General features: G+C 37.3%; 1 protein-coding gene across 2 annotated transcripts in view; it reads left to right on the top strand.

Annotated features, from left to right (window-relative positions):
• Positions 1–14,399, top strand: part of LOC127963611 (TBC1 domain family member 22B-like) — a 45,298-nt gene extending 30,899 nt beyond the window's left edge. For both annotated transcript variants that reach the window (XM_052563616.1, XM_052563615.1), the window contains 3 exons: positions 658–785; positions 8,612–8,707; positions 10,484–14,399. In XM_052563616.1, coding sequence (XP_052419576.1) covers positions 658–785; positions 8,612–8,707; positions 10,484–10,612 — 353 coding nt within the window. In that variant the 3' untranslated portion in view covers positions 10,613–14,399. The remainder of the gene's footprint in view (positions 1–657; positions 786–8,611; positions 8,708–10,483) is intronic.
• The last annotated feature ends 741 nt before the right edge of the window (positions 14,400–15,140 follow it).

Here is a 15,140-nt window from a genome sequence, read left to right as displayed (position 1 = left end):
TTGTGAAAAAAGTGAATTTGTGATATTCAATCTTCACACCAATGACTTGCTCCATTAGTTGAATCCATTATGATGCAACCCCTATGTAACATCTCGAAGATCGTTGATTATTAAAACCTTATTTTTTATGTTATTCTTGCTTTTATACGTCGCAGTAAGAGTATCCATTTTCCTTCTGATAGGTCCGACTTCAGTTCTCAGTACTTTTAGAGACCCGTCACATTTTCTCCATCAATGTCTATCAGGATTCTAGTCAATACAGCTGCTTTCGAAAGCCATTCTTATTCCGTTCAAAGGCCGAATGAGAGCTTATCAGAAAAATCCCTCTCTCAATGAGCTAAGCACAAGGCCTACCTTTCCTTTCCACCCCAACCTTCTCTCTCTCTCTCTCTCTCTCTCTCTCTCTCTCTCTCTCTCTCTCTCTCTCCATTCAATCGAATATAATTACACACACGTTAGGGGTCTATAATGTTAATTCAGTGAAACAGGTGTGGAGAGAATTCAACAATAGCTGGTGATCTTAGTTCAGGGCCAGAGTGCTTCTTTAAACAATGGGAGTCCATACATGGTTCACAAAAGCTACTCCCAGTGCAGCACTTTGTCAAAACTAGAGCAAATAGATATAACCCCCCTGTGCTTTCTTCTGTACACCCACAGAGGATGTCCACCTGCACTTTCTAAAGTGTGAGGTGGAGTATCTGCAGTTTGCTTTCCGCTGGATGAATAATCTGCTGATGCGGGAGCTACCGCTGCGCTGTACCATTCGCCTGTGGGACACCTACCAGGTACTGCTGCACCAATACCATCCAAAACATGTCCGAAAATGTGCTTCTATGTCAAATTTGTCAATTGGCCTGGGGTTAAGTGTCTTGATTAAGAACAGTGGTGCTGGTTCATGGATCAGCTGAGTGTTCGAACCTACAAACCTTTGGTTACTAGCTCAGAACTTGAACATCTAGTGGGAGTGTAATTAATTGTGCTTAGAATTTGCTTTTTTTTAGTTCGGTTACTTTAGTGCACTTCATAATTATTTTTGAAATCTGCCGACTGCACAATTCACCTGTAATGAAGTAAGGGTGTAGTAATTGTTGTTGCTAATTTCTAAGTTTACTGTTTCCCCAGCTTTTTAGAAAAATAATCATACCACCTAATTAATATTAGGAGACATACTTGAATGTAGGCATAGAAGAAGAAAATTATTATATAAAAAGATCATAATTATTTAATAAAGAAATAATATATAATTTAACTTGAATGTTGTGCTTTCATTCTTATTTGTTGATAAATAATATTAAATAAATAATACTTTTGTTAATTAATAGTAATAGTAAGTATTGAAGTTTCTGCATACATAGAAATCTGATTTAATATCTATAGCAACAATATTTTTCAGAACATGTTTTTCTATAGCTTCTGATTAATAATAATAGATACACTTAGATATTATACACATACACACGTTTAGGTCCAAATACTGTATATTTAGAAACTGACACAATTGTCCACTTGTTGTTTTTATTTAGTATACTTTAATTTTGGTAATTAGAGTATAATTGATTATTAAATTCCATAATTGATGCCTTTTTACATCCCTTTGTCACCTCCCATTATGTGGTTTCCAGGAAGAATGCAGATTTCCTTGAATGATAGCTGATCTTCAAAGAATTGTTCAAACGCTTGAGAGGTTATGGGTGACACGTCCTTGAAGACCACCGTACATTTTTTTTTCTTGTTAAAATGGCAAAAAGCGGTGAACTGCTCGTATTCCTGTCATTCATTAATATTCTTTTGAAGAGTTTCCTTCCACTGATTTCCTTTCGTGTCCCATCTGCATGTCCTTTCTCAGACTTGCTTTTGATATATCTCCTTGCTCATTTCTTTGTCCTTTACATCTGCCTCCGTCTATCTGCTGCTCCATCTCTCATGCATGGCGTTTTGACGTGGATCCGTTTCCACAAGGTGGGTTTTATTGGATAAAGGGGAATAGTTGTCAGGTGACAAGTGCAATCCGTGAGAGGAAATGGGGAGCGGTGAACCATTATGCTCGCTTGCATGTCATTTGCTTCTGTTCGTTTTGAATCAGTGATGTTGCCAAACATTATTGATGGGCATTTTGGATCATCAGCCCCTTAAAGGAAACATATAAAACACTTTTGACCGATTTTGACAGTTTTTCTTATACATATTTGTAAATTTTGTACATAAAAAAATTACTGAATGTACCTCTTATGCTCTGCTTGACAAGCACAGTTTTTCTCCAGGTTATTTTCCATCTGTTCTAATTTCACAGAACCAGATTTTTTTTTTTGGCTTTTGGCTTTTATTTCCTAAGGCGTTTTTCACAGCAGGGTCAGGGTCGGGGCGAGCAGGAAAGGTGGCATTCACCCACCTCACTGAGGTAGAGGCAGGAGATGTGTCAGCGAGGCCAACTTAACACACAGGAAGAAACTGAGCCATGATGTATGTGTTTTCAATCTCTTGTGACCTGCCCTGCTTCCTTCACACACACAAATGTATGCAAATGTAATAATAGATCAAAGAGAAACATGCAGATCAATTGTTTAATAAAAAATATGATGTTTCACCTCAGAACAAATCCTTGGATAGGGCCTAAACCTTGTTTATTCACAATGCATTTAACTTGTGTAATGTGATGTATGTCAAATTACAAAATATGTGAACTTGGAGCACAAGTTGCTGGGGTATATTTTTAGCAATAGCCAAAAAAAACATTGTATGGGTCAAAATTATCCATTTTTCTTTTATGCCAAAAATCATTAGGATATTAACTAAATATCATGTTCTATGAAGATATTTTGTAAATGTCCTACTGTAAATATATCAAAACTTCATTTTTGTTTAGTGATATGCATTGCTTAGAATTCATTTGGACACTTTCAAGGGCAATTTTCTCAGTATTAAGATTTTTTATTTGCACCCTCAAATTCCAGATTTTCAAATAATTGTATCTCGACCATATATTGTGAATCCTAATAACGATGGAAAGCTTATTTATTCAGCTTTCAGATTATGTATAAATCTAAATTTCTAAAAAAATTTACACTTAAGACTAGTTTTGTGCTCCAGGGTCACATATAACGGAATATTCGGTGGGGAATAATGTTGTTTGGTAGTTAATATTACTATATAGATTTTTATAGTTATTATATTTATACATTTATATTTATTATAAATATATCTATCTATCTATCTATCTATCTATCTATCTATCTATCTATATATATATATATATATATATATATATATATATATATATATATATATAAAAAATTGTTTTTTTTTTACAATATTACTGTTTTTCTTGTTTATTTTTAATCAAATAAATGCAGCCTTGGTGAGTTATTATAGCCTTCTTTCAAAAATATTTAAAAAATCTTAATTATTTCAAATTTTAGACCAATAGTGTACATTATATCTTTCGCTAGATACACATTCTCGCTTGCATCAGTGTTGGCATCACATTTTATTTGTGATGTTAAATTCTAGACATTACAGATTTGACTCATAAAACAACAAATACTATAAACTTTATCTTCATTTCAATATACTTTGGAGATTTGTTTAAGAATGTTAAACAAAATGGTAAAAAGTCATGTAAAATATAAAGTAGCTCGATGCTGTGTTGGCAAGAGGTGCATATGAAGCAAAACTGAGAATAGAACTCATGAATATTCATTACATCACATGAGTGGGCAGGTCCATTATGAGGCTACATCTGCATAATCCAGTTAATATTCATGAGCTCAGCCATAACTTATTGTGACGTCGTAATGAGCTTCAAAACTTTTTTGTATTTTTAATCTTTTCATTATGATAGCACGGACTGATGAAGCGTGCACAGGAAGGCAAGCAGATTGGGAACATTTTGATTTCATGTTGCCATCTAGCATTAATTTCAGTCCTATTTGTTGTCATTTTGTATTAAACTACCATTGTTCAAATGACACTTTAGGCTTTTCTGATAACACTGAATAATATGTTCCTGATTAATTGTTAATGAATACATTCATTGGCATTATCCAGTGAGCAGACACATGTTGCATGTTCGGCGGACCAGAGCAAGTTGATTAGATGAGGGCGTTTTGTGTAAAAAGGCAGAGAAAAGAGCCTCAACTTCTCCTGGGCTTCTTTATCAGGTCCCTCCTGTAATTGCACGTTTGGCACAAAGACTCACTCCTCAAGATCAATTAGAGGCGCACAAAGAGCCCAGGCCAGAAAGAAAGAGATGTGAGTGAAAGAAATGAAGAATGAGAGAGAGAGAGAGCTGTAAAGACAAAAAGGAAAGTCATGTTAATGTCTGACTGATGTTCTGAAGCATCTGCATCTCACGTCCCCTCCATTAGTGAGATGACTTCTGTTGAGAGCTGGAGCAGGGAACGCTTGGCTGTGAATAACCCCATCTCCAATGTGTTCTTATGGGAAAGAGGACTTAATCATGAATGCTTCTTTCTTCTGCTTTCGTTTGCTTGGTCTTCAATCCTCTTAAGGCTTCCTATCTCTTCTTTCTTTTTAGCAGTCCTTTCCTTTTTCTTATTCAGTACCATAGTGCAGAAATTATGTCATACATGTCAATACTACGGTACTTGCAGTATACTTAGTCCACTATATATTGAAAAAGGAAAAACGGTGTATTTGTTGAAAGAATTGAGATTTATTCAGCAAGGATGCATTCAATTCATTAAAAGTGACTGTAAGGGCATTTGTAATGTTACAAAAGAGTTGTATTTACTATTCAACTTTCTATTCATCAAAGAATCCTTTTTTTATATTAAAAAAAAAAATTATTTCGACCTTTTCAACATTGACTAATAAGAATAATACACTTTTTTTTTTTTTTTTTTTTTGATCAGCAGATCAACATATTAGAATGCTTTCTGAAGGATCATGTGACACTGAAGACTGGTGTAATTCCCTGTAAACCCTAGAGAGTGTTGTGTGTGGAAATCCCAGTAGATCAGCAGTTTTTGAAACAGTCAGACCAGCCCGTCTGGCACCAACAACCATTCCACTTTCAAAGTCACTTAAATCCCCTTTCTTCCCCATTCTGATGCTCGGTGTAAACTTCAGCAAGTCGTCTTCACCACATCTAGATGCCTAAATACATTGAGTCACTGCCATGTGATCGAATGATTAGCAATTTGTGTTGCCAAGAAATTGTACAGGTGTACCTTATAAAGTAGCCTGTGTCTTATTTTTTCCTTTTTTAGAAACACCTTAACAGTGTCAGTCTTGCTATTTTCACACAGAAGTGCTCTTTAGTTCCTGATACACAGTGTATCTACTGGCAGTATTAATAAGTTGTTACTTTCAGAAAGATTAATTGTCAAGTAAGCTTTGAACCCTGCGACTCTTCACTCTTCATGCAAGAAACATCTCTGGACTAACACATTTCATAATTTGAGAAGCGATAAACTCTACTTCTAGATTCGCTCCTGCTTCTTGCAATTTCTTTGTGCTTTCATAAAAATCAAACTTTTTCCTCCTTCCCCCCCCCTCTTTTCTCACTTCAAGAGGGACCGAGGGAAACAAAGTAAACAAAGCTATTAATAACCGCTTGCTGCTTCTCAAGTGGCTGAATGTACAACACTGTACACAGCACAAGTAGAGGGGGATGAGGAATGAGGTGGTGGGTGGTGTCTTCTCTAGATACGATGGGAATAACTAACACAACCTAATTCCCAATCCAATATATTAGATAGATAGTAAAACTACATTAGGAGCTCTGTGTGCAGGCGCTCGACTGTAGCTGAATAATTTAACGAATAGTATGTGCCGTCTTAAAACTCTTATTACTCATGATGGAAGTAAACTGTTGTTTTTATTTCTGGCTGAGGGAATGTTGGAGCCATGGCAAAGCCAACAGAATCTAAAGGTATATCCCAGCTTTTACTGGGAGATGGGTTCAAATCCAGCCCATGCTTTGACCTGATACATTTTATCCAGTTCTTCATAATGTCTTTTGTATTTGCTCTGCTTGGCTTTACAGCAGCGATTCATATTGACAAGTCTTCTGAAGTCATAAGATACCTTTGTGGGAGAAACAGTGTTCTTTTAATATTATTTATGGAATGTTATAGTGTTTACTAATGTTCTGAATTAGCTTTAACATTTTTAGTTTTCATTTTACATCAGTTTATATATTTTAGCCAATATTCAGCTTTGTTGTTTTTTTTTTATTATTATTATTCATTTTAGTACTTCAACTTCATCTTAATTGCCAAAGTAACTTTTCTAATTTTGTAAGTTTTTCATATATCAAGTTTATTTAATTAAGAAAAATGATTTTGAACAGTTTTAGTTAACAACAGCAGCACTGGTGAGGAACAGAGTGAAATTATAATCATTGTTTATAATTATTGTTCCTTTTTTTTTTCAGCTCCCAAATCTTTGTTCATGTTAGTGTTTAAAAATTACCAGAGTTTTTTTGTCTGAATTTCTTCTAAGCTGTGATATTCAGCAGTCTCTAAATATGGCACATACAGTATTGTTCAAAATAATAGCAGTACAATGTGACTAACCAGAATAATCAAGGTTTTTCGTATTTTTTTTATTGCTACGTGGCAAACAAGTTACCAGTAGGTTCAGTAGATTCTCAGAAAACAAATGAGACCCAGCATTCATGATATGCACGCTCTTAAGGCTGTGCAATTGGGCAATTAGTTGAATTAGTTGAAAGGGGTGTGTTCAAAAAAATAGCAGTGTGGCATTCAATCACTGAGGTCATCAATTTTGTGAAGAAACAGGTGTGAATAAGGTGGCCCCTATTTAAGGATGAAGCCAACACTTGTTGAACATGCATTTGAAAGCTGAGGAAAATGGGTCGTTCAAGACATTGTTCAGAAGAACAGCGTCCTTTGATTAAAAAGTTGATTAGAGAGGGGAAAACCTATAAAGAGGTGCAAAAAATGATAGGCTGTTCAGCTAAAATGATCTCCAATGCCTTAAAATGGAGAGCAAAACCAGAGAGACGTGGAAGAAAACGGAAGACAACCATCAAAATGGATAGAAGAATAACCAGAATGGCAAAGGCTCAGCCAATGATCACCTCCAGGATGATCAAAGACAGTCTGGAGTTACCTGTAAGTACTGTGACAGTTAGAAGACGTCTGTGTGAAGCTAATCTATTTTCAAGAATCCCCCGCAAAGTCCCTCTGTTAAAAAAAAGGCATGTGCAGAAGAGGTTACAATTTGCCAAAGAACACATCAACTGGCCTAAAGAGAAATGGAGGAACATTTTGTGGACTGATGAGAGTAAAATTGTTCTTTTTGGGTCCAAGGGCCACAGGCAGTTTGTGAGACGACCCCCAAACTCTGAATTCAAGCCACAGTACACAGTGAAGACAGTGAAGCATGGAGGTGCAAGCATCATGATATGGGCATGTTTCTCCTACTATGGTGTTGGGCCTATTTATCGCATACCAGGGATCATGGATCAGTTTGCATATGTTAAAATACTTGAAGAGGTCATGTTGCCCTATGCTGAAGAGGACATGCCCTTGAAATGGTTGTTTCAACAAGACAATGACCCAAAACACACTAGTAAACGGGCAAAGTCTTGGTTCCAAACCAACAAAATTAATGTTATGGAGTGGCCAGCCCAATCTCCAGACCTTAATCCAATTGAGAACTTGTGGGGTGATATCAAAAATGCTGTTTCTGAAGCAAAACCAAGAAATGTGAATGAATTGTGGAATGTTGTTAAAGAATCATGGAGTGGAATAACAGCTGAGAGGTGCCACAAGTTGGTTGACTCCATGCCACACAGATGTCAAGCAGTTTTAAAAAACTGTGGTCATACAACTAAATATTAGTTTAGTGATTCAGAGGATTGCTAAATCCCAGAAAAAAAAAATGTTTGTACAAAATAGTTTTGAGTTTGTACAGTCAAAGGTAGACACTGCTATTTTTTTGAACACACCCCTTTCAACTAATTGCCCAATTGCACAGCCTTAAGAGCGTGCATATCATGAATGCTGGGTCTTGTTTGTTTTCTGACAATCTACTGAACCTACTGGTAACTTGTTTGCCACGTAGCAATAAAAAATATACTAAAAACCTTGATTATTCTGGTTAGTCACATTGTACTGCTATTATTTTGAACAAAACTGTATGGTACATGCTTTTGACACTTTCAAGTTGTTTTTCATAAACTGCTATTGAATGGAAAATAAAAGTGTGAAAATGTAAAAAAATAAAATAAGCTAACAGACAATCATTAATTATGAGCGGTCAGCAAGCCAAAGATGACTGTGGGGAGGAAAAAACATGAAATGCTTTAACAAGAAGCTCACATATATACTTGCATGGGTCTGGAGCATCGCAAGGGCGATTCAATAATAACAGAATTTTTCATTTTGGGTGAACTATTGCTTTAGAGCAAACTACTGGTAACTGAAAGGTTGCTGGTTCAGTCGCTGCCAGGAGCAAACCTCAAAGCCATCATCATTTCGCCCTTTGAGAAAGGCACTTAACCCCAGGGGCTGAGTCACTAATAAGTGTTCTGTATGTCACTTTGGATAATCATCTGCTTAATGACTACTTCCTAATGCAAGCATGCGTGTTCTGCTCTGTGTCTGCTCTTGATCTTCAGGCGGAGTCGGAGGGATTCTCCCATTTTCACCTCTACGTGTGCTCTGCCTTCCTCATCAAATGGCGCAAAGAGATCCTATCCATGGTGGACTTTCAGGTACCCACAATATCTCGCATGTCTCGTGTGTCACGGCCGCTGGGCTCCGTGAAGAAGCGTGTTTCATTTACATGTGACCGTCTGCGCTTCCCACACATGCATGCATCACTGGAAAGCGTCCCAGCCGTCACTTACCCCGAGACTATTGGAGTAATTGGCCCTCCATTGGAGCAGCCTCTGCTGTAACCGAATTTCACAGGCCAGCGGATTCACCACACCTCAGCGCCCACGAAACGAGAGCATTCTGTTACTCACCCCCCATTCTCGCTATTCCAAAGATCTCCACGCCTCGGCCCCATCTCTGAATCTCTCGTTTATTATTTGCCTCATTGTCAGGCTTGGTAGAGAAGGCTTAGATGAACAGCCATTTGAGCATGTGTTTATACTTGGGCTGTCAGTGGGTTAAAATAATCACATTTAATCATTTATGGACTGATGATCATGTTCACATTTTGCTTTTATGTGATTTTTACAATTGTTAAAATTAGAATTTTCACATGATCATACATTTTCTATTCTATTAAAAAATTAAATAAAATAATATATATATATATATATATATATATATATATATATATATATATATATATATATATATATATATATATATATATAATAAAATACTATACATTTATTATTATTACTATTAAGAATTTTTTATTATTTTAATTTGTAAATAGTAATTAAATATTTGATCTATTTTAATGTTGTATTGGTTTTGAGTATTCGGCATCCTGAAGCATTTTTGGTTTTTTTTTTGTCTCTTATTTAAATTAGATTTTACATCCCACATTTTAGTGTCGTCTTCGTTTTTGGACCCCAACTCTTATGTTGTTGTTTTTTTTCGCTCTCAAAATCCCGTCAGTTTCTCACCAGACATCAAAGTAATTTTGTTGATGTTGCGACAGTCTTCTGGTGCTTTAACAGTACAAAAGATAGCATGTTGACTGAGTTTCATTTGTAGGTGATAATTCACATTTGTTGAGCTTTGATAGTAATTAATTTACTGCATACAAAGACTGCAAATGTCCCATCTGGATTTGATTTATAAATAAATTAGCCGCTACTGATGTGTTTCTCCATTATTTACTGATAAACGAGCTTCTATTTACAGAATTGCTGTTCCTGAGAATCGAACAAAGACACCTGTGCTTTTGACAATTCAGACTATAATCAATCAAAACACAGCCATAGTGATGTAGAATTAGGTTAATGCCATAATGGTTTAAAGTTAAACATCCTTAATTAGTCGGTTTATATTCTTGCACACACATGTGATGTCACGCCAGACTTTTCGGTCGATATATATATAGGCTGTAATGATGAGCTCCATTTTTTTTTAACCCAAAGCTCAAAGGTACTCTGGTTTGCAACTTGAAAATCAATGATTTTCAGCTTCATGCTACTGCGCTAAAACTCCCAGACCGAAGAACCTGAGATCTGATCTTACACAGAGTGAAGCTGATTACGATAGATCTGCTCTTGTGCACTTATAGCAGCTGTAGGTGGTGGAAAGCCTACTCACACACACACACACACACACACACACACACACTTACACGTGCTAAATACACAAGCAGCGACCTACGAGCTCAATCATGAATCACATTATCCTAACATTGTAATCATGCCGTGATTACAAGCCTTTCCAGTTGAGAACAGTAAAAATGCATTTCAGAGAACAGATAATTTTTGCAGTTGAAGGCTGCTACCAGCAGCTGTATTAAAGCCACTAAATGATCCAGTTTTATGAAATGTGTGTTTATGTATTTTCAGAGCTTGCTAATGCTCCTGCAGAACCTTCCCACAATACACTGGGGCAACGAAGAGGTGGGTTTGCTACTGGCGGAGGCCTACAGACTCAAATACATGTTCGCTGACGCTCCAAGCCACTACAAGAGATGAGAACCCGCAAGCGGACCGTGGCGCAACCCTGCAAAGTCCAAACCGCTCTTCTTCACTCCATTTAATTTGCACTGCGAAGACAGAGCTCGCCTATGACGTCAAATTTGTGTCATCGTCTGTTACAATTCACCATCAAGAATGAGACGGCTTAAACAACCACTGACAAAACGGATATTTTGGAAGAACCTCCCAGAGATCTTGATGGCTGACAGTTCAGTTTGCCCGCAGATGACTTCAGAAGATAACTGACAGTGAGATGCCGAGGAACAGAAAGCGGTTATCAAACTGAAAACAGAAGGACATGGAATCCTAGGCTTCCCCGCATCTTCCTGTATTTGTTACCTCAGATGTGGAGCAGCCACCTCTCGTTTTTATTTCTTGACAGATCCTCATTTTTTTCGTCCGCTCTCGCCACCGTTCTCGTGTTTTGTGTTATTGGACTGTAATGTGATCTCCTTGGCCCTTTTGCTCATTGCCACATTGATTGTACCACACGCAGGTACACGGGTCGATTCCCGTCCGTAATCACTCTGCGTTATTGAAACTCTGCAATACATGAAACTATGGCAGCCGTAAAGGGTCATTTCTCAAGAGGCGCAGCTGAGCGTTTCAGATTTGAAGAATCAATATGCAACCGCCTGAGCAATGTGTTTGGGTTTTTATGTTGTTGTTTTTTTTTAAACAAGGCAAGGCTGTGAATTTTAACAATCCTTTAACCAGTGGCTTTGTATGCGCATGAAGCACAATTATTTTTTAGAAAACGAGTACTTTTAGAGCTTTAGTATTAGCATTCGACTACTACTGAGGTGTACGTGAAATATTAATATGGCTTTATAAAGAATGAATCGGTGTGATGTGAGGTCAGCCTCTGAGACCACAGGACTGGAGTCGTGTTGAAAGGAAACTACTGACTTGGAGGCAGACTTAAGGGTTTTGGTTTTCACTCTGTGATACTGTACATAAACAAATCCTAATCTCAAATACCGCTGGAGAACAGCAGATGAAATCTCAAAGCACTGTGAAAAGGCATCTACCACTCGCACGTCCATTCGATCTCCCAGGCCAATCAAATTATGCAGATGTTTATGCTAATCAGATGTAGATGATCTGATTATCACCCTTTTCCCTTTGAACCCTTCTTTCACCTTTCGGTGTATTTATTAACTCCAAGCTCATCTGTTTTGATTGGTGATAAATTGTTCACCTTCTGAATCTTTCCAAACCAGATGTGTGAGCTTTATAAATCGCTGTGTAATGCGAAATGAATGACTCGACTTATCAATAGCAAACGTTTTCATCAAAATCACTAATTATTTCGTATAACTCGAACCAAAGCCTTGCATGGATAATCTGAATAATAAATTAAAGAAGTGTCTTTCTGCTTTAATTATTGAAGCAAGTGGAGTGTATCGATTAGATGGAGGTGTCAGAATCTGTTAAAAGTGATGCAGTTGAACTTCAAGCTCAGCGCTGTGGAGTTTGCTGATGTTAAACGCTTGAATAATGTACATTTTGTCAGCTCGCTGTCCTTATTCATCCATCAGTGACATTTGAAACCACCTGCGCTGCACCTGTCTCGCTGTTACAATCTATTTTTGATGAAGCGTTTGCGGTGCTGCACTCTTATTTTGAAAGTGAACTGGAATGTATTTTGTTTTCTTTCTGTGTTATGTCTTTGTCTTTGCATATATTAATGAGCTGATATTCACTCCAGAGATAATTAGTTTGCTCGTAACCCTTTTAAAGTGCGCTAATGAAGCGGTGACTTATTGTCGAGGGTTGAGATGGCTGACCCTGGTGAGGAAATGGAGCAGTAATTATTCATGAGACGCATTGAGTAAACTTCCAGATTAGCTCCCGGATTTAGTCTTTTGATCGATCTTTTCTTTTTTCCTGATGTCAGTTAGGCTGTTGAATAACGTTAACCAGTAAGATGCTCTTAAGGGTGAACATCCATGTCTGGCTCTCAAAATATGGGTTTTTGTGCAGACCTGTCCCCCTTTCTCAACGCAAAAGTCAAAAGTGTAACATGTTGTATCTTTATAACAGTCAAGCTGTTTGTTTCCTAACCGAACTGGAAATATTTAATTGAACAATTTTTAGATTCACTAATATAATGTGATATTTATTTAAGAATAAATACAATACCTTTCAAAAGTTTGGCCTTGGGAAGACTTTTCTGTGTTTTCTAATGCTCACCAAGGCTGCATTTATCTGGTCAAAAATAGTGGTATTGTGAAATATTGTTAAAATGTAAAGTTTTAGATTTCTATTTGAATATATTTTAAAATGTAATTTATTTCTTTGGATTTTCAGCATCATTACTCCAGTCTTCACCTGTCACATGATCCTCCAGAAACCTTTTTAATATGCTAATTTGCTGCTTTAGAAACAATTCTTTTGATTATCAGTGTTGATAACAGAACAGCATTTATTTATTCTAGATTTTTACTGTCACTTTTGAACAATTTAACGCATCCTTGTTGCATAAAAGTATTCATTTGCTTCCAAAATTGTTTTTTAATGGTAGTGTACAATTAAAAAGCAATCCTCTATCATTTCTTTTAGAGCACCCATAAATCTGTCTCGGCCAATAGAATGGCTTTGAGGAAGGAGGATAGGATTCTGCAGCAGTGTCAGATCGGATGGTGTTTCAGGAAAACAGGCCTTTACACTCCATTCATTCTCTCTCACTTTCCATCATCCAATCAATTCCTAATGGATGAAATATTAACAACCAACCCTGCGTTTTGTTCTGGAATATTCTGTTCCACTTGGTTGCACATGCTGTTTCATGTTGACTTGAACTCTTCTGGGCATCTTTCATCATGAATGTTTGAAAAGTCGGGATTTCTCAAACACATCTGATTGTATTACATCTATTGCCTACATGTGCATTCATACCTTGTTTTTGCAAATACACATTAAACCACAGGTTTTTGATCTGCGTACGGTACAATGAGTATTACCATATTGTGAATCTTACTGATGTTATTCATGAATTCGTGTTATTTTGTTAAGTTTTTTTTACTTGGTTCTGCCCTTTTGATTTTGAGCGAGTCAGTTGTGGTTGGTAGACTTGGTGTTTTTTTTTTTTTTTTTTTTCTTTGTTTGTTTCCATTGCTTTTCTTTTTTTAAGAAAGAAAAGAAAAAGTGAGCGCCCTGCCGGTACGGCCGCCATGTCTATTTATAGACATGTCCTCTACGTCTTAAGTTATTTGTCTCCTTCCACTGACTTGTCCTGGGATTTCCTGCTTTCTTCCTTCTCTCCACTTTGGGCTCCTCGCTTGGCATTATTCCTCCCTTCATTTATCCATATTTGATCCATTGGGCCTGTGTTTAAAAGATAAGCTTGCTTTCTTTTTTGATTCATTCAAAATCTACTCTATAATTTTAGGATCAAATATTTGCCTTGGGTCTGCAAATAGAAAAGATATAGATAGCCATTCTACTTGTAGAGAGAGTAATTTTTGTGCAGTTTTATGATAATGTAGATGTGAAAGAACAGTACTGTGGTTTATGCGGCTCATAGCGTCATGATTGCCTTCACAGTTTGCAATGCAAATGAGTCTCTATAGCAGCTTCATGGCGCGTCCTAATGCCAGATCTCTTTTGTTTGTGTTTTCCTCTCTGCATAAAATGCCAAAATCCTCGAGTCATTGGGTTCTTCTTGCTTAATCAGTGCTTTTGTAGTCCATGCTGCTTTTAGCCTTAAAGAAAAGAGGAAATGTGGGAGTTTTCTGCTGTATATTTGATTTTTGGGTTCTATTAAACTGTTGGTACTCTGTTTTAATTTCATTATTGTGTGTGTGTGTGTGTGTGTGAAGAATGACCGTGTCCTCTTGATGAGTCCAGGCAGCTGACGCTCGGAAGCGCCCTGTGGAAATGTCAGCTGTAATTAGCGCTTGTTAAGCAAATGGCAGGGTTAATGACCTCGTCGTCTCCCTGCCCACAGCCACAGTCTGTTGACTGTTGACTGACTGCGACCCAACCGGCATTAAACATTTATTATTCAATTTGACCGCTACATCCAAGGTGTTGATGGGCACCCCTGGATGCTGCGAATTTTCAGGGGGGGTGGGGATTATGGGACATTATAACAGCTAATTGTGCAGCTCGGTGCTTATTTTTAGCCGTCCTGTCAAACATCAGGACACTTTCGGAGGGAAGAGAGCGAAGGACAAAAGGTGATTTCACAGACACTCCGATATTGGGTGACAAGTAAGTCCGTGGAGAGAGTGAACTGAGAGAGAGTCTGCTGACGGACTGACAGGGAAAGTGTTTTGGGCCTCTGCGGTACAGTGTCCTCATGAGTAATGACGAAGGAAGATTTTTAAATGAGTCATTTTGAATTATGTGAAATGTTTGGCCTTTACATGTCAGCAGCTTTCTGCTTTAGGGGGCTCAGTGTTGAAGAGGACCGAAGGTAACGGCATGCAACCCAACACAAACTCACTGAATAACACAAACTGTGATCATTGACCCCTTTAGCTGTAGTAAAAACACTTGTGCTCAACCTTGAATGGCT

The sequence above is a fragment of the Carassius gibelio genome, chromosome B8, assembly GCF_023724105.1.
Source record: "Carassius gibelio isolate Cgi1373 ecotype wild population from Czech Republic chromosome B8, carGib1.2-hapl.c, whole genome shotgun sequence".
Classification (NCBI taxonomy): Eukaryota; Metazoa; Chordata; class Actinopteri; order Cypriniformes; family Cyprinidae; genus Carassius; species Carassius gibelio.
Note: the sequence above shows the minus strand (reverse complement) of the source record. Positions and strands in the feature narration are given on the sequence as shown.